Source organism: Lynx canadensis, chromosome A1 (genome assembly GCF_007474595.2).
Source record: "Lynx canadensis isolate LIC74 chromosome A1, mLynCan4.pri.v2, whole genome shotgun sequence".
Lineage (NCBI taxonomy): Eukaryota > Metazoa > Chordata > Mammalia > Carnivora > Felidae > Lynx > Lynx canadensis.
Window position 1 is genome coordinate 19474254 of NC_044303.2, and position 24595 is coordinate 19498848.

A 24595-nucleotide genomic window follows, 5' to 3' on the forward strand; every position below is an offset into this window, starting at 1 on the left:
GACCTGAGCCGAAGTCGGACGCTTAACCGATTGAGCCACTCAGGCACCCCCTTTCGTATATTTTAAATAATATACCATACCACCACTAGTTAATAATAGGCCTAGAAGACAGAGGCTGGAGAGAAAGTAGAGAAGGCATTGCTATGGGAATTAAAATTGCCACTAAGAAAGGGTACAGGTCGGTTAATACCCAGACAAAGTGAATATCTGGTCCCTGCTCTACCTGACGTCTGGGGGACAGCCACTTAGTCCCCTGAGCATCCTGAAGATCAGATGGCCAGTGAGACTGGGCATGCTCCACAAGCCGGGATTGGGTTACAGTTTCCATGAGGAGCATTTGGGCCTCTGCGAAGTCTACTGCATCTTCCCAGCTGGCTTTATTGCTTTTGATGCACTTCTCTTCATCCTTTTTCATTCTCTCCCTCTGTAGGGATGAAGTTTTTGGAGGGCTGCCCCATACCAGACCCTCATCCCTCTCTATTTGCTAGCGGGTGGGATCATTGGAGCCTTAAAGGTGAAGTCTATTTATCCACTGTTTAGTTTTGCAGAAATTTAACTTACAGGCACGTGAACACAGCCTTTAATTGTCTGCTGCTCACGGAGGAGCCAGAACAACTCCCCTCCCTAAGCACAGGGTTCTGGAAGCAGTGGGGCAAGGTGGATCCTGAGGTCTGCTTGCAGAGACATGGGTTTTTCCTGATGAGGAGCATTCGCCCAGAGCTGGGCATCTTTGCAGTAGCCTCCCTCCTGCCGCCCTGAGAGCAATGTGCTAATTTGTGGCTTTGGTCTGACAACAGTTGAAGCAGAGGAGTGGCTGACTGCCAATTAATCTACCTTTGATTGAGCCGCGTTATCTTGGCCTCTCTCTGCTTCTTTTTAGAAGGTTCCTGTGGAGGGCAGTGGAGTTTGCATCTGGTTGAAACGTATTTGGTTTTAGCAGCTCTTATTTCTGTGTCTCTCCTAGCGCTCAACCGACCGGCACAGAAACCACTAGCTGCAGTCATCAATCAGACGTTAACCTCTGATGTTTCAGGGGAGGAGGGGCTTCTCTGTGACTCTCAAGTTCATGTCAGTGTAGGGAGCCGATCTGCTCCTGGGTTGTACTGACATCTGTTTTAACAGGAAAAGTGACAGAAGAAAAAAACATCAAGGGTCCTGGAGAGTCTACAGGTGTCAAAATCCCTGGCCCACAGAAATGTCCCACCTGTCCAAAGCACCTCAGGTCTAAGGTATCTTAGGTCCACATCCATTCATCAGTGACCCTTCCCAACCGTCCGAGCTGCCCTCAAAGCTTCCTGTATCAAAAGCTAGAAAACACAAGCATCCGTTTTTCCAAAATGGTTGCATAGAGATGAAGCACAGAAGAAACCATCAGGAGTGCATATATAAAATTTCACTTGGACCCAACTGGTCTGATTTCTTTGCCAGCATCTTTGTGGTGCTTGGGGCCTTCTGAAGATCGTGGCCAGTGGCATCAGTCAGGATATTGGTTAGGACATCAAAGGAGTGTCTTGCTGTTCTATGTAATCAGCAGTCACCAGCTCAAGTCATGGGAAGCAGGTCTGAACCTTTTGTGTCTGAGGTTACGTCACTATGAAATGCCCTCAACTCCTAACAGCAGGGCAGGGGCAGTGTTCTGGAATGTGCAATAACACGCGTTCCCCCCCCCCCCGCCCCCGCTGTGACAACATCCCCACGGGATCAGCTGGGACTCTGGCTCCAAGTAAACCCAGAGGCTCTCTGCTCAGTGGGGCTTCTTATCCCCTGTGGCCCCGTGGTATGAGGGGAAAAGCCCTAATGGACCGAGCGCCATAGAGATGTTCAAAACAAGGGCAACATTTTCAGCAGTAATTACCTCTGCTCAGCCCTCCCTCACTTGGCTACCTCATCATCAGGCCGTGAAGGTGAAACTTTCCTGTGGAGATGTTACGTCCATGGGGTCTGTTCCTCTAACAACGGCAAACTTTTCCTTTATGAATCCGGCCCAGAACCCAAAGGTAATTTATTTTAATGAACAACTAGGGCCTGATAAACAGCACTGATTTTTTTTTTCCTGGCAATCTAGAACTGTTTGCAGCCAATTAAGTTTTTGTGCTCATCGTAGCGAGGTAATTCACAGTGAGTCCGTAAACTGTTAGAGAGCAACAGCAAACAGATTTATAGAATCCCTAGATGGAGAAGTTTGCCGGTGATACCAATGCTCTGTCTTTAACCCTCTCGGAACACTGCGCCACAGTGCCCAGCATCCTTTCTAAAATGCAGCAATAGCACCACGGTATTGCATCTTGTTGACGAGAAAGCAGAGCATCAGTGAGTGGACATTTCCCAGGATCACCAAAAAGAACTGAGTCATGACCCACTGGAAGATCATGAAGTGCATTTAGTAGGTTGTGACCATTAAACAAAATGGAATAGAGGGACTCCTGGGTGGCTCAGTCGGTTCAGCGTCTGACTGTTGATTTCGGCTTAGGTCACGGTCTCACGGTTTGTGGGACCGAGCCCCACGTCGGACTCTGCGCTGACAGTGCAAAGCCTGCTTGGGATTCTCTCTCTCCCTCTCTGTGCCCCTCCCCCACCTGTGCTCGCACGCTCTCCCTCTCTAAATAAACATTAAAAAAAATAGAATAGAAAATACTAGAGTGCCCAGTAAGCATGGTGTGATAAACACATACACGTGTGTTTGGGCATATGGGCCATATAATTTAATCCAAATCGGGACACTTTTGAGAGTACACAGGGGCTTTAATAATCATGCCAGGAAAATCCCGTAACCAAGACTCTGAGCCAACAAGGACACACGGTCCCCTAATTACTAGGTTGTGATGTAAAAGGATATTTGTTACTGAGGACCGTGTTAAAAAGAAAGTTTTCAGAAACACTGATTTAGTGGCATTAACCTACCTAATGCCCCACCTCATCCCCAATAGCCCCACTGCTCAGTGATCATTTCTACCACCCAGTGAGTGCTTACTATGTGCCAGGTGAGGTGCTAAGGGCTTTGCTCCATTTTGAACCTAGTCCTCACAATACCCCTTTGAGGCAGGTACTTGTATCAGAAAGGAGTTTTGATACGAGGAACAAAAAATCGGGAGGAAAGGCCCCATGGCATCCAGAACCTACCAGGCCTGTGACGTGGCCTGGAGGGTAGCAGGAAAGTCTGCTGGGGTCCGCCCTTTACGAGGCAGGGGGCCTGTTGTGCAGCCCTCTAATCAGGACCAGGTACTCAGTGTTATAAAGTCGTGTGATGGAAGGGTCGGGGACAGTCGAAGGAAAGTCTGTACGCCTGGCTTCAGGCATAACTGCATAGCACAGTGACTTGCCAGACACAGTGAGCGGGGGTGAGAAGACAGGAGGACCACAGGGCAGGGCAAAGGCACCCCTGAGGCACGAGCCACGTGTTGTGACTGCGCAAAGTCGTGAGCAAGAGGGCAGGTGAACCAAACACAGCTGGACCCTGTCTCTTCTTTCTCGTGGGGAAAGAATCACTAGAGGTACAACCAGCATGGTAGCTATTGATTGGTTACAGCAGATGAGGAGCAGGGAGGCTCCCGGGTTTCTAGCTTGGACAGTGTCACCCAAATGAGAGGCATATGGAAGGTAACGAGTTATGTCTTCAACATACTGAGCCGAGGGCCTGAGGGCACTCGGGGGAGCCTCACACGTGTCCGAGGTCTGGAGGAAAGTTCCGGAAGGGAGCCGCAGACTAGGGCGCCATCAGCCTATAGGTGGGTGAGGTCAGGGCCTGGGCCATATTTGTGAGGGTCACCAAAGAGGGAAGCTACTGAAAGAGGCCGAGAGAGAGAATGGCTTGGTGGAAAGGAAGCCAGCTTTGGCTGAAGACAGACCTGGTGCCTGGATCTTCCCCTTTTTGTACACATGACCTTGGCCGAAATTCTTAAACGTCCTGGTCCTCAGCTCCTTTGTTTCTAAAGTGAGGAAATTAATGTACACTTCCATAGGGTTGTTTTAAATAAGACAACCTGCCTAAAAATAAAAGCACTTAGTATCTGTCTTAGCTCAGGCTGCCGTTGACAAGATGCCACAGACCAAGTTGCTTCCATAACAGACATTCAGTAGGGGGAGGGAGGAGGACACTTTCAGATGATGACCATATGCAGGTTTGCAGTCATGGGAGGACGGGGAGCAGGTCACTGGAGCCAGGAAGGCCAAGGATGACCTCAAGGATGATGAAACAAACCAGAGCAGCAGCGACACTCTGGGTGTGGACATATATTCCAGTCAACTAATCCCTTGTCCAAAGCAGCTCACACATCAAAATAGAAAATGCCACCAAGGATGCTGACTAAGGATTGATGCCTTCATTCTTGCCAGTTCTAATTCTTCAAAATTAAATTTCACTCCTTGGCGGCATTTCCAACTCTAGTGTGGGCACTTTGCCCATTAAATCTTCCTCTCTCTCTCTCTGTTTCTCTCCTGGCTTCTATTCCCTCTCCTCCACCTGCTTTGCTGCCTTGCCCTCTGACCCCCCCATCCCCCCCCCCCCCCCGCCGTCGGCCAACCACAACTCAGGTGTCTCTCCTGCTGCATGACTCTACCAGGATGAGGCGGCTTGTGGCCAAGGCCGTGGTGATTGACGACCAACCAGGACGATGATGCATATCCCTGGAGGCAGACCGTGTGCAAGTATTATATCCACCTCAGCCTCAGCCTCTTCCTTTTCCTCTGGTTCCTTTTGGGGAATTACGGGGCCCTCTCCGTTTACCTGCCTGATTTTATTCCCCCTTTCCAGCAGCCTCAGGATTACTGTGACAAAACCCTGTACCCCTGTGCCGTAGGGAGTCCTCGTGCTCAGCCACACCATGCTGGTCCTGCTCATCCTGTGCAGTGGGCGTGTCTATGTGTGGTCCAGGTGGAGATTCGTTGTCGATGGAGACTGAGAATCACCCCCTCCGGCACACACAGGCACACATTCGCGCATGCGCAGCTCCACACACTCACATGCACACACGCGCACGTATATGCAAACACGCACCCACGCACACTCTGCACACTCATGCGCAATTGCAAGAGGAGGGCACACTGTAAAGCAATAAGACGTCCCTCCAGGCAGTGAAGAAACCACCAAAATGCACTGCGTGTTTATTCTAGGCAGACTAAAGGAGCGCTTGTCTCCCTGGGCCTGGGGGAAGCCCTGTGGTTCTTTCCAGAGTGGGACTTTTGTACTCATGAGTTTGCAGAGGCATCTTTTTATGTGAGGGGATGAGGCGAGGGAGGCAAAGACTGGGAGGCTCTTTCCAGCTACAGGCAGTTCCAGTGACCGTCACAAGAGCAAGTTTTGCTGCTGTTACTGTTGCTACTGCTGTGTTGTCATCCAGCCGCGGGCAACCTGAAATTGTAGAAAGGGATATCTTTCCAACAAGACATATCTTAGCTTCACTTGGGTGGCTTTGTTATGAACAGGAGAAAGGTGCTCTGTTTAATGACTCCGGGTGTCTTTTGGGAAAAGAGCTCTCTTCCCAGCACCAATCAGACGGGTTTGATTGGACCGGTAAGGGCATCCCAAGGGCAGCTATAAAGGCTGCCAAAGTCAAGCAAGTCAGTGCCCCTGGGGCTCCGGTCTGGCCCGTGAGCCTGGCGTCACGGAGGGTAGCGTGCCCTCCCTGTGTGCCTTGGGGTAGTCCTACTGCAAATTCTTTGCTTGGCCTGAGTCCACTTCTTTCCCTGGCCATCTGTGTACATCTCTGTAATGTGCTCCTGGCACAAACCAGTTTCGTGTAGGTTTTGGCCAGGTTGCACGTGGTGTTGTTAATGCAGGTGTTTTGGGGGGGGTTTTTTTTTTTTTTGTTTTTTTGGTTTTTTTTTTTTTTTTGGTCTCTGAGTTTAAATACTCTACAGTAGCAAATCTACTTGATGTCAGGTTAGGGCTGGGCAGGCTTTTGCAAATCCATTTATCTGGAAGTTCAGGATGACACCGAAGAGCAAACACTAACATCCCTCCCGCTGCTGTCGTTAGGGGTGAAGTTCCTGAGAGCTGGGGTACCAGGCCATGCGGTGCCGTCAGCGGGGGCGCACCGATGCTTTAGAATCTTGGGTGAAGACTCTGTCGTGTGTGTTTCTAGGGGCAGTGCCCGCCCAGGGGGACAGTGGCCCCTTCGTAGTTGTGCTTCTGTCGCAGCCTCTGTATGTTACCTGGTGCCTAGCTACTGCTTGCTTTCGAGGCGGGGGGGGGGGGTGCTTTGTAAGAAGACCAACCCCAAAGTGGCCATCCGTGTGGCCTCCTCTCCCTGCTTCCAGAGAAAAGGACCTAGGAGTTCACGGTGAGTTTGGGCATCTGTCACCTGCTGTTACATTTGGTCCAGGTTCCTCCCAGGTCGGAAGAAGGTGCTGGAAGCGCCCTCTGCTGGGCCAAGGGCAGAAAGCCCTTAACTTTGCCTCTACCCCTCTGGGACTTTGCTGTTTTCATCTTCGCCCGAGCCTTGCAAGATTAGAGGGAGTACGACTTGAAGTTCCTGCCATCATCTGGGATGCCCGAAGTCACTCTCATTGTGCCCCACATCACCTTCTCCATGCCGGGGGCTCCGACACTAGAGCAGGCAAGGTGTTCCATGGGCACCCCCTTCCACCCTGCCTGCCTTAGGTGATGACTCACCAGTCACTCCCAGTCGCTTAGCTACTGTTTGGACACAAATGAACAAAGCCAGCAGAGCCCATTTGTAAGCTCAATCCAGGCCACACGTCAACCATCACTTCACTTAGCATCTCTGACACAAACTCCTGAGCAGGGCTTGAAAAGAGTGTCCAAAAAAGTAAACCAAGCCTACACAGTTAGGCAAAGCCAGACTCTGTACTCGTGGAGGAGAATGGCCTGGCAGCCCTCTGCAGAGGCAGGCTCCCCAAGTGCACAGGGACCACACCGCCGGCTCAGGCACGCCAGAGCCTAGGATGGCAAACAGATTTGTTCTCTCCCGCTAGCTCCCATCACGGCTGTGCGTTGTGTTGGGAATGACCCTGAGGATCTGAGACTCAACAAGGAGGTGTGAGGGGACCCATACAGTCCCACTGGGGGTGACCCTGGGGTTCTGGGGACCTGGCAAATGGAGGTTCTCCCACTCACATCTCAGCACGGTCCTCACCTCGTAGTGATGCATTGTGCCCTTGTGAGTGACTCACAGGAGGAGTCTGGCCATGGACAGGCCACGACAAGGGCTCCTTGTCACTGACTCCTCTTTATCTGCGGGCACTGAGGACCTAAGCCCATGCACCCACAGTCCTGCCACACACATGCTTCTGAGATGTTGTTGCTGGGGCCTGGGCAAAGGTGGAAAGAGCTTGCAAAAAAAAAAAAAAAATCTTTTTAAAAATCATAAACTTGCTGTTAGACTGCAGATATTGGCTAGTGCTTTGGGTACCCCTGTAGCCAGGTCCCAGATGCTGGCGATTCCCAGTTTCTGATAGGCATGACTATCCCCAGAGTGTCACAGAAATCGCTGTGTTGGTATACACGATGACTTACCAAATATGCTTGAGAAAGTGGCAACTTATCCCCGTTCCCAAAAATAGCTTGGTAGAAGAATTAATTCCTCCTTTCATTCCATTCCCTATATTTATATCTTGTTTCACAATGAATTTGGAGGGTCTTTAAATGCTGGATTTGAGGGGCGCCTGAGTGGCTCAGTCGGTTAAACATCTGACTTCAGCTCAGGTTATGATCTCACAGTTTGTGAGTTCGAGCCCCACGTCGGGCTCTGTGCTGACAGCTCAGAGCCTGGAGCCTGTTTCGGATTCTGTGTCTCCCTCTTTCTCTCGCCCCTCCCCCACTTGCACTCTATCTCATCTCTCTCAAAATAAATAAACATGAAAAAATTTTTAAATGGTGTTATTTGAGACAATAAAATTAAAGAAAAAATATATAGTCAAAAATCAAACGATAGGAGGGGCGCCTGGATGGCTCAGCCTTTTAAGCTTCCAACTTCAGCTTGGGTCATAATTTCACAGTTCATGAGTTTGAGCCCTGCATCAGGCTCTCTGCTGTCAGCACAGAGCCCGCTTCAGATTCTCTGTCCCCTTCTCTCTCTGCCCCTCCCCCCAGCCCCCGCTTGCTCTCTCTCTCTCTCAAAAATAAACATTAAAAAAATAGAACTACAGGAAAAACTAAGATGGTTAGAAAGCAGTTTTCAACGTCTTTTTCCCCCTACACCAACACACTAGAGTCTCAACCTAGAGGGAGTGGTGAAGAAATGTGACGACTTTCATATGTGCCCTACCCCCCTTCGCAAAGGGAGAGTATTGGTCGTAGGCCCTTGATAATTACTAAAACCTGGACTACATTTTTGGCTTTGAGTTTCCTTGCCACCAAAGAGGTAAGGAAAATCAGCTACAAACTGCCCATTTTCTGTGGAGTCAAAAAATACGCCCCCTCAGGAGAAACATGGGTTAAGTCTGAAAGACCATAATACATGCGTCCATTCGTAGCGGGAACACGGCGTGATTCAGTGGGTGACATCTTCAGCATACTATACAAAGACACTAGCAGCCTTTGAATGATAATTTATTAGGGCCTCCTTCAACGGATGGTGAAGTGGTTATGACGAGACACCTTTCAGAAAGGTTCTGGGCCAAGGCAAATTGTCCATGACTACGGTTCTCTCAAGGTCTGGCTTAACCCAGAGAGAACTTTCAGAGGGTCTAGGAAGTGATCAGCTGCATGTCCTTTATGTGATTCCCGGTTAGGATCATTTCCCTCATCTGGGGTTTTGGTGGAAGACGAGCGTGTGAAATTCAGAGTTATTACCCAGAGCCTCGGGGTGCACCCCGCACTGATGCTAAGCAGACTGCAAACACCGGCACAATGAAAGCACCTCGCCAAGAGTGACCCAGAAGTCAGCCATCCCTTCTTTGCAGGAATGGTTTTCTGGGGAAATTAACATGATAACATCTGAACTTGAGAGTGCTAAAAAAAAAAAAAAAAATGGGACCATTTCACGGGAGCCAACCACACCCGTGGCTCACAGACCTCAGTGAACCATCAGAACCACCCAAGGGTTTGTTTAAAATGCAGAAGCATGGCCCCCAGAAATTCTGATTCTGTGGGTCAGGGGACCACCCCTGTGCACTCAGGCCACGCAGGAGTCACAGACTGACCCAGAACTGTTCCATCATAGTTGCGAGCATGAGAAGAGGCTTCTCTGTCTTAGCACGAGAAGAGGCAAAGCGGTCAAAAACTTGCACTTTTGTATAACTGAATCTTGTGCTTCATTTCCTTGAAAAACGGGGGCGTTTTTCATTGTTGATGACATAAACTTGGAACAATTGTTCCTCAGTGCCTTCCCTGAATACCCTGGGGGAGATCATCCTCCAGGCCTTGGGACGCTTCTCTTGTTCTTTCCTCCAGTGCGATGACCATGGGTACAGACCATACACAGGAGCCAACGACCGTCAGAGGCCTGTTCAAGGCAAATTTTGCTCCATAAAACTCATAATCCTCAGGTGGACAAACGAGTTCATGGTGGATTCTAGAACAATGAACTAAAAATCCTTATTGATTCTGGTGGCAATTTCCCTTTTCATGAGTATGGAACTAAGAAGAAAGCAAATCTCTCGTTTACAGAGGTCGAATTTCAATAGTTCACTTTTTAGGTCAGCCTGGTACGATAGCTGCCAAATTATCTTGGCATCTTAGGAGACAGCCTCTTGGTATCGCCCACAGAAGTGAAATAGCAGGTGGGTGTTTCTCAAATGCATCTTCTGTTGTTTTCTCTAGAACACTCTCTTTGTTAGATCAGTTAGCTTTTTTTTTTTAATATTTTTTTAACGTTTTATTTATTTTTGAGACAGGGAGAGACAGAGCATGAACAGGGGAGGGTCAGAGAGAGGGAGACACAGAATCGGAAACAGGCTCCAGGCTCTGAGCTGTCAGCACAGAGCCCGACGCGGGGCTCGAACTCACGGACCGCGAGATCATGACCTGAGCCGAAGTCGGCCACTTAACTGGCTGAGCCACCCAGGCGCCCCTAGATCAGTTAGCTTTTAAACTTTCTTACTGCATTGTATGGAGGTAAAGTTTCAAAGGCAAAGAAAAGACAACTCACACTTTATGCTGGTCCCACCCCAGGTGAGGTAGTAAGGGTTTGCAAATATGGCAAGTTCTAATAAAGGCACCAAAATCTCGTGACTGAGAATGTCTCTCTGTTCTGACTGCCTCCTATTCACCCCATTGGTGAGAGAGGGGTCCCTTGCCCTAAATGCTGGGAGATGGCTGAGCACACAACAGTTGGTTGCTGGACAGATGAGAATGATGGTGCTTCACTGGTCACATACATTCACAGCCCGGCAGGGAGGATGCAGCATGCTGTGCAGGGCCGCATGGAGGCTGCACGGAGAAACAGACTGAGCAACCAGGGATCTCAGGGGTCATGCTCTGTAGAAATAAGGTGGGGGGGGGGTAAGCTCTGGTTCTGGCAGGAGAATGCGATGGGCTTGTTTGAATAACATCTGGAGCTGGCAGGGAGGTGAAACTCGTTACGCTGAGGAGCGGGTGGGGTGCAGCCAGTCGTCCGGGGGAACGAGCAGGTGGGAGCCTTTCCTGCCTCGTGGGGGGCATATCTGGTAAGAGCAGGGGAACTCATGGTTAGGCCTCTGGGAGGCTAAATATGTCAAGGAAGCTGATGAAATTTGGGGCCTTCCAATCACCCTCCAAGATCAATCTCTGCCTTTATTTGCCTATCTTCCCCAGATTACTTAGTCCTGGATTCAAATCTAGATTTGAATTTTCTCAACAACCAAAGCAGAAGGCAGATCAATCAATCATGAGATATACATTGTCCGTGAAGAAAAAAAAAAAGGGGGGGAGGGTGGCGCCTTGGTGGCTCAGTTGGTTAAACATCTGACTCCAGCTCGGGTCATGATCTCGCAGTTCGTGAGTTCGAGCCCCGCGTCGGGCTCTGTGCTGACAGCTCAGAGCCTAGAGCCTGCTTTGGAGTCTATGTCTCCTTCTCTCTCTGCCCCTCCCCTGCTCACACTCTGTCTCTCTCTCTCTCTCTCAAAAATAATAAATATTAAAAAAAAAAAAGCTGCTCCCCACCATCAACACCCAAGTTAGAACACTCACTTCCTGGACAGCTCTGGCCCTGGTCAGCAGCTCCGAGCCCTTCCAATTGTCTGATGATTTTCCCCACAATTGCAAAAATCTTGCAGTCTCACTGGATTTTTCCATTTTTTTTTTACTCTTTATTTCTTTATTTGAATATTTCAGCTTTAAAATGTCCTGTAGCCTGTACTTTTTCATAGCCGCCCCCCCCAAAAAAAAAGCGTTCACAAATTGATTTACAGCTTATAAGTTTGTTTATAAAGAAGCCAGTGTCTGTTCAGTTCCCAGTTCACTGGCGGAAGCAGGTGTGGCCCAGATCCCGCTGGGACTCCCTGTGCCAGCCCCACGGGGGCACCCCAGTTGCAGCAGGTGCTGTGGCTGATGGCTCACATCTGCAGCCTTTCCCGGAAACCCACTCTGGGTTAGTACAGCCAGCTTGCCAGGATGCACCCAGACTTACCCCCGTCCCCACCCCCCAACATATGCAGTTACTCATACTAAGGACTGAGTCGGGGAAGAGAGAGTAAAAGCCCAGCTCCCTTGGTTCAGGGCAGGTCAAGCTCTGTGGTGTCATTCACAGTCCAGAGCTTTCCGTGGATTCAGGCCAGGCTTCATCAGAAGCCACATCCTTTCCCATCTTCTTCCTCTTTCCTACCTTGCAATTTCGTTTTCCCAAGACCACTCCCTCAACACGTCCCTTTCCATGAAGCTCCACCCCCAGGCTCTGCCTCCAGAGAACCTGACCTAGGACAGAGCTGTTTGTCCACAGCTGGAGGCAGGAGAAAAATCAATAGTATAAAGCCCTTTTATTTTCCTAAAATGTGATACATGCTTATGGCTAAAAATTCAAGTAGTGTCAGAGGGTATAAAGTAAAATGTGAAGGATTTCACACCTTACCCCAACACCCAGGCCCGATCCTCCAAAAGGTAGCCGGTGCTAATTTTTTAGTATCCTTTCAGAACATGTCTATGTATATTCAAGCATAAATTATATCAAATTATTCATATTATTCTGCAGCCTGCTTTTTTCCACTTGCTACATCATGAACTTCTTTCCCTTATCAATGCAAAGAGATCTGCCTTCAAAAATGACCAATAATCATAAGACTCACTTAAATAGGCACATTCTCTGTTACTGATATGGTCTGTCATTTCTGTGAATCAAAATGGAAAAACCAGTAATGTGATATTTTATTTTGCCAAATGAGCAACTGAGAGCTCAGTTGGGGAAAGCAGTTGTCATTTTCCCCCTTGTGTACCGGGTGAAATGAGCCCAACTGAACCAAAACTCCCAAAGAAATTAGTTGCTGAACCTTTTGGATAAAGGCCAAAGGGAAACTCAATGGTCCCCAACAATGGATTAAAACTGCTGAGGGGAGGGGCACCTGGGTGGTTCAGTTGGTTAACACCCAACTCCAGCTCAGGTCATGATTTCTGTGTGTGAGTTCGAGCCCTGCATGGGGCTCTGTGCTTACAGCTCAGAGCCTGGAGCCTGCTTCTGATTCTGTGTCTCCCTCTCCCTCTGCCCCTCCCCTGCTTGTGCTCTCTCTTTCTCAAAAATAAATAAAAACATTAAAAATATATTAAAATGGATGAGGGACGGCCCGGGTGGCTCAGTAATGTAAGCGTCTGACTTAGGCTCAGGTCATGATCTCACAGTTCATGGGTTCGAGCCCCATGTCGGGCTCTGTGCTGGTGCTTCGGATTGTGTCTCCCTCTCTCTCTGTCGCTTTCCTGTTCATGCTCTGTTTCAATCTCACTCTCTCAAATATAAATAAACATTAATTTAAAAAAAAAAACTGGTGACAGAAAAGAAGTTGAGCTGGTTCTAAATTATGCACATCCACAGGACCTCATCTGTCAGCAGCAAACCATCCCTTCAATATTGCATGTGTGTAAGCATGTGTGTGTGTGTGTGTGTGTGTGTGTGTGTAATTAACTATCCTAAGCCATGAACGCAAGATGGAGGCAGCACCCAGATATCACCGAAACTATAAAAAGGATTTTAAGACACAGAACAAAAAGTAACAACGCAACACAAGGAGATTGTATCTCACACCCATTCAGACGGCCACCCCAAAACCATAACAACAGAAACCAGAAAATAACAAGCATGGGTGAGGATGTGGAGAAATCAGAACCCTTGTGCCTCGGTGGTGGGAATGTAAAATGGTGCCGTCGTTACGGAACTCTGTATGAAGTTTCCTCAAAGAAAATAAAAAATGGAATTGCCACGTGATCCAACAGTTCCACTTCTGGCTGTACACCCAGAAGAACCGAAAGCCGGGTCTTAAAAAGACCAATGTACCGTATACACCAGTGTGCAGCAGCATTCTTCACGATAGTTAAGAGATGCAGGCAAGCCAAGTGTCCCTCAGCAGATGAGTGGATAAGCAAAGTGTGGTGAATTTCTTATGGAATACGATTCAGCCTTAAGAAGGAAGAAAATTCGGGGCACCTGGGGTGGCTCAGTCAGTTAAGCGTCCGACTCTTGATCTTGGCTCAGGTCATGATCTCATGGTTATGAGACTCAGCCCCTCGTCAGGCTCCACACTCAGTATGGAGCCTGCCTGGGATTTTCTCTCTCTCTCTCTCTCTCTCTCTCTCTCTCTCTCTCTGCCTCTCCTGGGCTCTCTCTCTCTCTCAAAATAAATAAACATTTTTTTAAGTTAAAAAAAATTTAAAAACGGAGGAAGAAAATTCTCATACATGCTACACCATAGATAAGGCTTGAAGACATCATGCTAAGTGCGGTAAATCAGTCACAAAAGGACACATACTGTATGATTTCTACTAATAGGAGAAACCTGGAATAGTCAAAGTCACAGAAAACAGAAAGGAGAGTGATGGGTGCCAGGGGCTGGGGGTGGGGAGGAGAGTTCATGTTTAATGGGGACAGAGTTTCAGTTTTAGAAGATGAAAAAGTTCTGGCAATGGATGGTGGTAGATGGCAGAATGTGAACGTGCTTAATACCACTGAACTGTGCCCTTAAAAGTGATTAGGATGGTAAATTTTAAGTCCATTTTCCCACAAAAAAAAAAAAAAGTGAACTAGTGTATTCAGTCCTTCCAAGCCTCCCTAGGATGACCGAATGGCCCAGAACTCACTGACGAGGGCAGGGTCATTCCAGGTGTATATAAGGGCACATGTGCTCACAGGCTCAAAACCCAACCTCACTCTTAGCTGATTGCAGGTCTCAGTGCCTCACCCCCAGAATGCCCCACCTTCAGTCGTCCAGCCCCTCTGACTTGGTGGGGAGTCTGCGGTGGGGTTGGAGTGTGAAATGGAGAGCGGGGAACTAGAAGCCACCCATTCGAACACAGGAGCCAATCAACCGACCACAAAAAGGTCAGGAGATAGTAGCAGAAGTTTCCAGCCCCTCAGAAATGACTAAAAGAAGAAACTGAGGAGAAGCCACTAGGAGACGTGTCCCATCCTTACAGAAAAAGGGTTAAGTGTGTGGAGTCTGGACCCAGACTGTCCGGTTGGAATCCTGGTTGTGCTACGTTCTAGATTCTGGTGTGATCTTGGACACGCTACTGAAATTCTCTATGCTTCAGTCTCGTTAATACAATTTTTTTAATTTGAGAGACAAACAGTGTGCATAAGCAAGGGAGGGTCAGAGATCGAGGGAGAGAGAGAATCCTAAACAGGCTCCCGAGCTGTCAGCACAGAGCCTCCTTCAGTCTCATATGAAATTAACTTAGAACAGAGCTTGGCACATAGCAAGTAGAGTATGAATATTTGTTAAATAAGAGGAAAGGTTTTTTTTTTTTTTTTTTTAAGTTTATTTATTTTGAGAGAGAAAGCAGGGGAGGGGCAAAGAGAAAGAATCCCAAGCAGGCTCCACGCTAATCAGCACAGAGCCTGACACAGGGCTCAATCTCATGACTCTGAGATCCTGACCTGGGCCAAAATCAAAAGTCAGACGCTTAATCCACTGAGCCACCCAGGCAGCCACAAGAAGAAATGTTTTATTTCATCCTCACTACTGTGCTGTAAGGCCTGGACACTTACACTGCTGCGTAGAGTGGAAACTGAGGCTCAGGGAGGTCAAGTGTCTCCTCTGAAGAGGTGTCAGGGCTCAATGTGAGTCTTCTGACTTTTGATCCCTGTTCCTGGCACTCTATATCTGTGGCCTCTCCCTGCCCTACTGGTGGCCCTTCTCCTGAACCGGTGGGAGGAACCAGGTGGTACAGGCCAGTAGGTGAGGGCCAGCTACAACAACCTCTCTGACATCCTCCAGGCTCTTATTCCTCTCCTACCCCTGAGCCCCAAACTGCCTTTGCACTGGGAATGGAACCTGTTTGTCATACAACTAAAGCCCTAGAAACAGACTGCATGAGAGTTTCAGATCAACACAGTCCACTGGTGGGAAATCATTTCCTTCATCAGCTTCATTACATGGAGACTGCCCTGCCCTTGGCCCTTCTTGCCACCACGTCTAGTCCCTGGTAGTGGACAAGGGAAACAAGTGGACCTTGGCGTGTCCTTTATTTGACTGGGTGATTCATGCCCGTAATACAAAATTCACACTCTCCAAGGGTATTCAGTGTAAACTGAGTCTCTCTCCTACCCCTGCTCCCCAGTGCTGAAGCTCTTACTAGAGATCCCCACTGTGATCAGTTTCCTGTGAAAGGAAGGAAACCCTTAAATCAAATGGATTTGCTCTTTAGGAAGTTGGTTCAGATGGACAGCAGACAGCCCTGGAGTGGACCAGTCTGTAAAAGCCAGTGGGCATCAAGGGACTGGGGAGGCAACCAGCAAGGTACTTCTAAACGGGGTCCAGCCTCCTGCTGGGTGACTGTGTGAGCTGCTGCAGGGCAGGGTCCATCGTCTGCCATGTACATCTGCCTGGGCTGCTTCTCTCCTCCATTGGTGTGAACCCCAGAAAACAGTTGCCTTGGGTTTCTTGTAATCAAACTTCTGTGATTAGGGCTGGGAGCCCCTAACCCCTTGCTGTCATTGCAGAAGAGACCAGTCCTTTAATCCATGCACAAACAGGTTCAGGACCCGTGCATGACCTACCTACACTGCAGAGTAACGGGGATCAGCATCAGAGATCTTCCCCACCCCCTGCCTCACCCTCCCTTCCTTTCCATTCCTTTCCCTTTGCCTTCATTTCTCTTTCCCACCGGCAAGTGCACATTAAACACGTACAGAGAGCAGTGCCTGGGCTTCCTATGGATTTATGATTTATGGTTATTCATCTTATTATCTAAGTGGATTGCCAGGTAAAATATTAAGGCACCACTGCCATTATAACCTTGTCTTCCATGATCTCATTGGCAGCTGGTGTTGCCATGACAACTGGGCTGGAGAAACTGGTACTGAGCTTCGGTGGAAGATGATGTGAGCACCGGTGTGTGTGCGCGCGCGCGTGTGTGTTGCGTGCAGACTTCCCATCACGTTATATCTGTTGTGTGGGAAGCCATGGATTTCTTAGGCCACACCTTCTGCTTCTCCTTCCAATTTGGTCAAAATTAGCTTCGGGACTCTAAATTAACTGGAGGAGGATTTCTTTGTTTGGCTTATTGGGTGGCAAATTGAGAGCAAGGACACATAAGAAATATTTTAGGGTCTTTCTACCCACATGAAATAAAGCAGCTATCCCCACTTCATGTCACTTTTAATTTTTTTTTTTCAACGTTTATTTATTTTTGGGACAGAGAGAGACAGAGCATGAACGGGGGAGGGGCAGAGAGAGAGGGAGACACAGAATCGGAAGCAGGCTCCAGGCTCTGAGCCATCAGCCCAGAGCCTGACGCGGGGCTCGAACTCACGGACCGCGAGATCGTGACCTGGCTGAAGTCGGACGCTTAACCGACTGCGCCACCCAGGTGCCCATTCATGTCACTCTTAAAAGCATGTTGGGCCTACCTTATTTAATTTTTTATGTATTTCTCTTATTAAAGAAAGTGAGAGCTAGAAAGGGTCTCACATGTCCATCTGATTCCCCCTTTCATTTGGATGAGAAAACGGAGGCCTAGAGAGGTTAAGTGACTTGCCACCATACGGTATGGATCCAGGATGGATGCTATGACTTCACCTAAGTGACTTACCCTTAAGTCTCAGTCTGCTCATCTGCAAAATGGGGATAATATCAAGAGCAACTTTACTAGGTCATTGTAAGGATTAAGTGAGATAATCCACAATGCTTGGCACATATTAAGCCCCCAATAAATTTTATCATTGTTACCCAGGTAACCTTGGGAGTCAGAAATAGGACTAAAATCCAGCTCAGCTAACTCCTACTTAAACGGGAGCCTTTTCCCATTAATCCTTCCCTGTCCTTTGTCTTTTTGTGTACATATTCCCTGTCATCCAGGGGAGAGTGGAAGGCCCTTCTAAAATGGGGCTTATCTTTTAAAAACCTCCTAAGAAGTGAGTGTAATGCGCACACTAGCTACCCCGTGGATAGGTGTTGATTTAAGGATAAACATTATATGCTTCGTGCACCCATGGGACCATCGACTGATGTACACGGCATGGCTATAATGTAAAGGGGAGAAGGAATGCAAAGAAAAGTTGAGGGAAGTGAACATTTTTTGATCCCTTCGGATGAAACCAGGCATTTCGCTAGTCTCTTTATAAAAGTGTCTGATCATCACCGCCATCTCACGAGGTGAGCATATTCATTCCCATTCTACAAATCAGAGAACCAAGACTGAGCGGTCAACGCAGCACGCCCAGGACCACACGCCAGGGTAACAGCTGGGTTTTCACCCCATCCTTTTACTTCAAGGTGCTGCTGAGGCCCTCGATAGACTTTGTGGTTCAAACAACTTCTCACCCCCTCTGTGAGCCAAAAAGCCTAATTCCGAGGTGGTAGAGGGATTCAGGGCAGACAGACACCTTTTCTATCACTGCCACAAAGCAGAGTATACAAAGCACAGTTGCGTAACTCTGGGACTCTAAAATATTCTCCCAGCCAAACCAGACCGGTATTGAAAGTCACACCAGGCTGGGTGGTTTTCCAGAATGCCACTTGCTTAAACTCCCTTTCATCACTCTGTCAGGAATAAGAGCAATGCAGTGGAACTTCACAGTCCTGTTCAGACGAACAAACTGTTCTGGAGAAACTTATTTCCAAAGTTATTCTTAAGTAAAACCACATCCGCTTGCTGGGGGTGGAGGGCAGTGATCCTATACCTTATATCCTAGGTAACGAGGGCCATTAAACCAGCTGGTCTTACATCTTATGTAAGAGTGGCTCAGTCTCTGGGCGAATTGGGTAACCCAGTACAGAATTTAACTGAGTGACCCACCCCTCAATTAGGGATGGAGGTCAGATATAGCCTGGGATGTCTGATTCCTACACAACAGGGCCCAGGAGGAGGCTGGATGACTTCACTGGGATCTAGATTGGCACAGCAACCATGCTTTAACTTACACTGTATGTTTTCTGGGGTTTTGGGGGGTCCGAGGGAAGGCTGATGGAGATTTGGAGGAGATCAAGGGGACCTCCTTGGCATTGCATGAGGTTGCTGAACTGGTGGCAAAAGTTCAGACTTCGAAGAGACTGACCTCTCCGGTGGGAGACACAGCCCTGCCCTTGCCAGCTGTCACTGTGTTCATGTTACCAACCTGACTCCTTGCACCTGCTGGGGAAGGGGGTTCTATCTTGGCTAAATTACTCGGGCCATTACATGAAACAAGATACGTACGAACTTGGAAAATGCTGTGATAAAACTCATCGGATGGAGAAATCTTGTTAATATCATTACGCCTTATCTTTTATTCCACATGATTTTCTGGGTAAGCAAAATTCTACCAGCCATCTTTGCATCCCAGGCATACCCAGCAGACAGGTGTTCCCCAGATGACGCCCCAAGTGACGCCCGGTTTCAACCCCGAGTTGACCGTGTGACCCTGAGTGCCGCCCGCAGCAGGGCCCTCCCTGCCCTCTGAGGCTGGGGCTGAGTGGGCGCCCCGCACAAAGCCGTACAGAGAGGCAGGGCGGACCAGAAGACTCCGCCGCGTTCCCCGTGGAGAAGAGCCCGCGGCTTTTACATAACTGGAATGACGTAACCGCCGGCGGCTCCGGAGGGCGGGGACACCGGGAGCGCGGGCCCTACCACGTCCGTCCACCACAGCACCGCGAGGCTTGCCACAGGGCTGCGCGAATACACCAAGTAAGACGGCCCGGGCGGCCGGGTGGGCGGGGCCGCTGGCAGTCACGTGGCCCGCCTCGGCGCGGGCGAGCGGGGACGCGCCCGCGACTCCGCGATCCCACTGGGCCGACTGAGTGACAGGGGCCCTCCGCAGGCGTGCCGCCCGGCGGGCGGGGTCCAGCCCGAGGTGGCGTGGCTCTGCCGCGCCGTTGCACCGGATCCACTGACGTCAGTCTGCCTCTCGCGCCCGGAGTCCCCTTGGCTTCACCTTTCTCCCTGCAGGGCTTTCTCGGGTAGCCTCTCGGGGCTGCTTTCGGCCCCGGGCGGGGCGCGCCCTAAATCGCTGGTGAGGACCTGCGGCTTAGAACTTTCCCGAGTCGTGTGTTTTTGCTCACCGATAAAACGCAGCTTGTGGACTGTGACCTCTCGCTCCTGCTGGAACTTTCCGAACGCCGGTTTCGGGGCGGGTGTCCGCCGTGCACCCAGTGTGAGTTTTGTGAACGGCGTTCGACGGTTTCACTGGCCTGGTGGTCACCCTCGCTGTACCCTAGCCGGCTCTCCACCTTGTGGTTTTAAGAGGCGACCCGTCCGGGGGACAGAGAGGTGTTTTATCTTAGAATCAATTAGAGAAACGCGGTGGTTCTCAATCCTGGCCGAATAATAGGTCAAGAATCTAAATACCAGCGTCAGGCCTGCCCCTAGAGATTCCAGTTCGGTTGGCCTGCACTGGGGCCTAGACTGACATTTCATAAATATCCTCCAGGTGATTCTCATGCCGCCCAGTTATCTAAGGGACCTCCTCTTCTCCCTGCACTAGGGTTTTTATGAGTTCCTAAGGCAGGCCGGCAAATTTCCGTGTTCCAAGGGGAGGCAGCATGCTGCTGCTGACTTCTCTTCTCCCCCACACCCCATCCTTTCGAGAAAAGTGCATGTTTTTCTCAGGAGCCAGGGCTGCACAGAGTGGTGGGAAGCGGAGCTGTCAGCCCAGCTCCACTGGATTTTGGCAAATGGCAACCTCTCTCTTTCAAATAGTGGCAGTGGCCACTATTCGCTGGGTCTTTCCGTGTTACACAGCAGCCTGGAGAGCTTGGGTTAGCTTCTCGTCCTGGGAAAGCAGGCTTCTGAAAGTCTCTCCCCGAACTCTTACATGGGGTGGGAGTGGAGGGGGGGGAGGGAAAGACAATTCCTAATATTTTCATCCCCATATGAGGGTCTGTAGTTTAGGTTTGTAATGCTTTTTCTTGGCACACCATGATTTTTACGAAGTTCCCCTATATTGCTCACCTATGCAACAGCATCAAGTCACTGTTCCCTAAACTTGCCTGAACCTGACAATTACCTGGGACAATTAAAAAGAAAACAAACAAACCCTGACCCCTAAGCCCCTGACCCCTAAGCCCCTGACAGGTATAGATGAGGGCTACAATTTGCATATGCACATTCCTTATTGGGTAAATTGGGGGAAACTGATGCCTGGGAGCTTGCCCCCTGGTGATTCCTGTCTTCGGAGGTTCCTGAAACACAAGCACAGTGGTTGCTCAGCTTGAATCAGAATCACGCGTAGGGCATGTGACCCTAGATGGCTGGGCCCCATTTTGAACCGCGGACTCAGTAGACAACGCATTTCTAACAGGTTCTCAGGTGATGCTGATGCCACCTGTCTGGGGAGCACCCTTTGAGCCTCACTGGTTCAGTAGAAGGTGCCCCAGGTTGGGGTGTTGAAAGAATGGAAACCCTCCTTTGGCTTTATCACCTACCATTTTGTGACCTTAGGCAAGTCATTTATTTCTCTTCACACTGAAAAATAGGGACTGATATCAAGAGTTTGTGAACATAAAATACTTCCCCAAAAGAGGGCAGGGGGATACAAAAAAAAAAAAAAAAAAAAAAAAAAAACCAGCCAAATCTCATTGTTCACAACAGATTGGCTGAGGACAGGATCCCGCGATGAAGTCAAAGAGCCAAGGCAAAGGACAGAAGGAGAGTGTGACAGGCCCAGCAGGCCAGCCTGGCCCCGCCCTCTTGGAAGGGCTCACAGCTGGAGTTTGAGGAAGAGATTTAATCCACAGGAGCTGTCGTCAGCAAGCCTTAGTGTTTAATAGGATCAACATAATCTTCCGGAGGCTAAGGTCTCCTCTAGGTGTCACAGAGGAAAGCCTCAGCTTCCTGCCCCTGGAGGAGGGGATCTTTGGGGCGGTTCCTGGTTTCCCCGTATGTTCTCTGTGGCCTGCACTTCTGGCTCTCCTGTGGTTTGGGAAAGTCTCACTCGCTCCCCACCAGTACTTTTTCTCCTGGCTAGGACCCTTTAGCCTAGAAGAAGGCCCTTAGCCCCTTCTTGAGGAATCATTTGCTTCTGCAAGAAAATCCTTTCATAGTGACCCTACCCCCCCTCCCCCCGCCTGCCCGCCAACAATGATCAGAGAAAACAAATCTTACAGCTTTATCTTTGGTTATAGTTTAAAATGCTCTCAAAGTCCCTGATGATTTGGAGGGCTGGGATGGGGGTGGGGGCAAATGAACTCAGTTTTGAACATGGAGAGTATTGATGTCATTATGAATAATAGTAACATAGCAACTGCTGTGTATTGAACTCTTAATTTATTCCAAGTGTGGTAAGAAAATGCCTTACATACATTATCTCATCCAGGCTGCCCAACAGTTAGCTTTTATTATCCCCTTTCTGCAGAAGAGGAGACAGGAGCCCAGAAAGGTTAAGTCAACACATGAGATCGCACAGCTATTAAGAAGGAGAGCTGTGATTGAAACCCAGGTTGTTTGATCCAAAGCCCTTATTATTGATAATTCTTTTTAGCTTCAAGTCAGCCTCGCAGGAAGCTTTGGAAGAGTCAGAAGTCTTGCTCACCCCACTGTGCCGCTAGCAGCAGAAGCAGTGGGAAGGGTGTTCTCTGAGCTGCCCTGGACATTCAAGTGAGTTACAGATGGTGGGAACGGGAACATTCTTCCTGGTCTTTTGGCTGTGAGACAAGGGGCCATGATTGCCCCTGTGGCAAGGACTTCCAAACCTAACCCAGGCTGATAAACATTCTTTGGCCGCCTCTCCAGTGTCCTGGCTTGTAGTTGGCAATTGTGCTATACCAGGGAGACCAGCTGTTGGCAGTCTGTGTGTAAACACCGTGTGTGGGAGGGCACTGGGCTTTGCGTAGAATCTTCAAGGGAAAGAGTCCCGTTCTCTGCTGCAGAGCAGGAGAAATCACTTGGCTCTTTGGGTGAGAGTTGCAAGCTCTGAGACCCCAGCCTGCCTGTGTGGGGGGAGGGCTCTGCCCTCAGGGCCTCCTCCTGCTAATCACCCTCCAGGCCAAACCTAGGAAAGCAAAGGTAGAAGAGGTATCTCAAAAGGCAGAGAGAAACAGTTAAGGAACTCAGGGTTACTTTTATGCGGTGTGATCCTTTCGTGCAAATGAGGAAAAGCACCTCCTTGGCGCGCTTTGCTGCCATCTGCAAAGAAGTTGCTCTAACGCAGATACAAATCTCCCATCACTGTGATCTGGACGGTGCCCCCTAGAGTTACGCAGCACACGCCCTGTAGCCCTGAAGGAGCCTTTGCTTTCTCCGAGGCGGTATGAGCTCAAATAACGACCTTCCTCTAGCTTCATTCTGTACTTGCAAATCTCCCCCCTCTCACCCGTCCTTCTGTAGCTAAGTAGGGACACCTGTCCTGCCACACAACAGGCATGATGCTAATGGTCTCCTACGCTCCTCCTCTTTTCCCCTCAAAATTGGGAAAAGGGAAAATAATCCATCTATCAGAGGATTTTTTTTTGTTTTTTGGAGGGGGGCACTTCTGGTGTCAGAGGCAGTCAGAGAAAGCTGATTTGGATGCCAGATTGTTAGGGTCTCCAAATATTTTTGAAAGTTCAGGAAGCCAGTGATGAGGAAATGTAAAGTCTGAGAGGGCAGCATTGTTCCTGAGACCAGGGAAGGAAACAGGGAGGTGAGGAAGGAAGGAGCTATGTGATGTGCTAGAGAGAGCGATCATGCCCACCTCACAACTAGGCTTTCTCCCTGCAGGGGTTTCTTTTCCTGGCTCCTTATAGTCCTTCTTTCTCTGGGCTTGCTGTTTCCAGGAGTGGCTGTGAACCAGCGGCTAAGGACTTTGTGCCTGAGGGCTTCGAGGTCCAAATTCCTGGAATAGCCTTCTGGGTCACTTGAGGGAACAGTGGCATTGGAAGAGCGACTGCTATTGAAATAGCCAAGCGAGGTGAGCAGCCTGCTGTGTGTCCACTCGAGGTCAGCCTGTGGCCGCTCCACACTGGGGAGAGAGCCCGATGTCACAGGCAGGTCAGGAAGGGCCCAGCCAGCATGGCCAGGAGTTGACCGTGATCCCGAGGTAATCAGCTGCTGATTCTGGGATGGGCATTGAGCTTCCAGCTAGAGGTGGATAGAGCACGTGACCGGAGGAGCCTGTCCTCGACTCTTAATTAATTCACAGGAGAGCTCGGGTCACGGCCACACATCATTAAGAGCAGTGAGGGGCTCCCAACCCTGGGCATCTGAATCACCAGTAGAACTGGGACCCACCTCATGTGTTGTCATTGAGCCTCTGTGGGGGGATGTAGGGAGGAGAGTGGGAGTCCACTGCAGTTTGGCTGTGGACCCTACTTAAGAATCAGTGCCCCCATAATAACTGGAGAGTCCTCCTTCCTGGGGTCCAGCCTCCAGGCTTAGAGCAGCTGGAGATGACCTCTTATTTCTCTTCCCTAACCTTGATTTTGTGAAAAGACTCTCTGGGTTCCCTGTCAATTTTTCCATCAGCTGAAGTCTTCCTCTGGGTAAACACCAGAATTTCCTGCACGAATTCAACTGCCCTGGGTCACGCAATGGCACTGTGGTGGCTAGAAAAGGCCACCGTGTCTATCCGGAGACTCTTCTCCAGAAAAACAGATGCTCCAGCAGAAGTTGGAGAATAGGTTGGGGATTTATCACTTTTCAAGATGCTCAAAGATGGTTTTTTTTTTTTCCCTCTAAAATCAAGTTAGGCATTTTCCAGGGCAATATTATACCGTTTGGGCTGTATTTCATTATCTACCCAGTCAGGGTGAGGAATAAGTACATCTCAGCAACTGGGAGATCCCTCGGAAGTGTTTGGGGAGAAGGAGAGAGGCTGGTTACGTGGTTAGCTGATAGCCTCCCATGAAACAGACTCCATTTAATAAAGCGGGCTATTTTAAGTGAAGAAACCAGGCTCTGTAATGATCATTTTTTAACTGCCACAGCCGAGGAATTCCCCCTTTACACTTTGATTGATGACGGTATCGTCTTTGCTGGAATAGTCTAAGTGCCATTTATGGACTCACCCACTCAGTAAATATTAATCGAGTCCCTGCTACATGTTAGGCCAGTGCTTCTGAACTCGGGTTGAGCATTAGGCTCATTTGGGAGCTTTTAAAACATACCTAGGCCTAGACCCATCAT

General features: G+C 49.3%; 2 protein-coding genes across 2 annotated transcripts in view; both read left to right on the plus strand.

The window, feature by feature from the left end:
- The first annotated feature begins 432 nt into the window (after nucleotides 1-432).
- Nucleotides 433-4898, plus strand: TMEM272 (transmembrane protein 272). The gene is given in 5 exon segments (XM_030315187.1): nucleotides 433-459; nucleotides 461-514; nucleotides 4531-4599; nucleotides 4601-4795; nucleotides 4797-4898. Coding segments are annotated over 5 exon segments (447 nt in total).
- Nucleotides 4899-18870: 13972 nt separating this feature from the next.
- The window catches only part of DHRS12 (dehydrogenase/reductase 12), a 58539-nt gene continuing 52814 nt past the window's right edge, over nucleotides 18871-24595 (plus strand). The window contains 4 exon segments of the mRNA XM_032593444.1: nucleotides 18871-18914; nucleotides 19226-19649; nucleotides 21975-22090; nucleotides 23248-23381. Of these exon segments, the coding sequence (XP_032449335.1) occupies nucleotides 18871-18914; nucleotides 19226-19649; nucleotides 21975-22090; nucleotides 23248-23381 (718 nt within the window).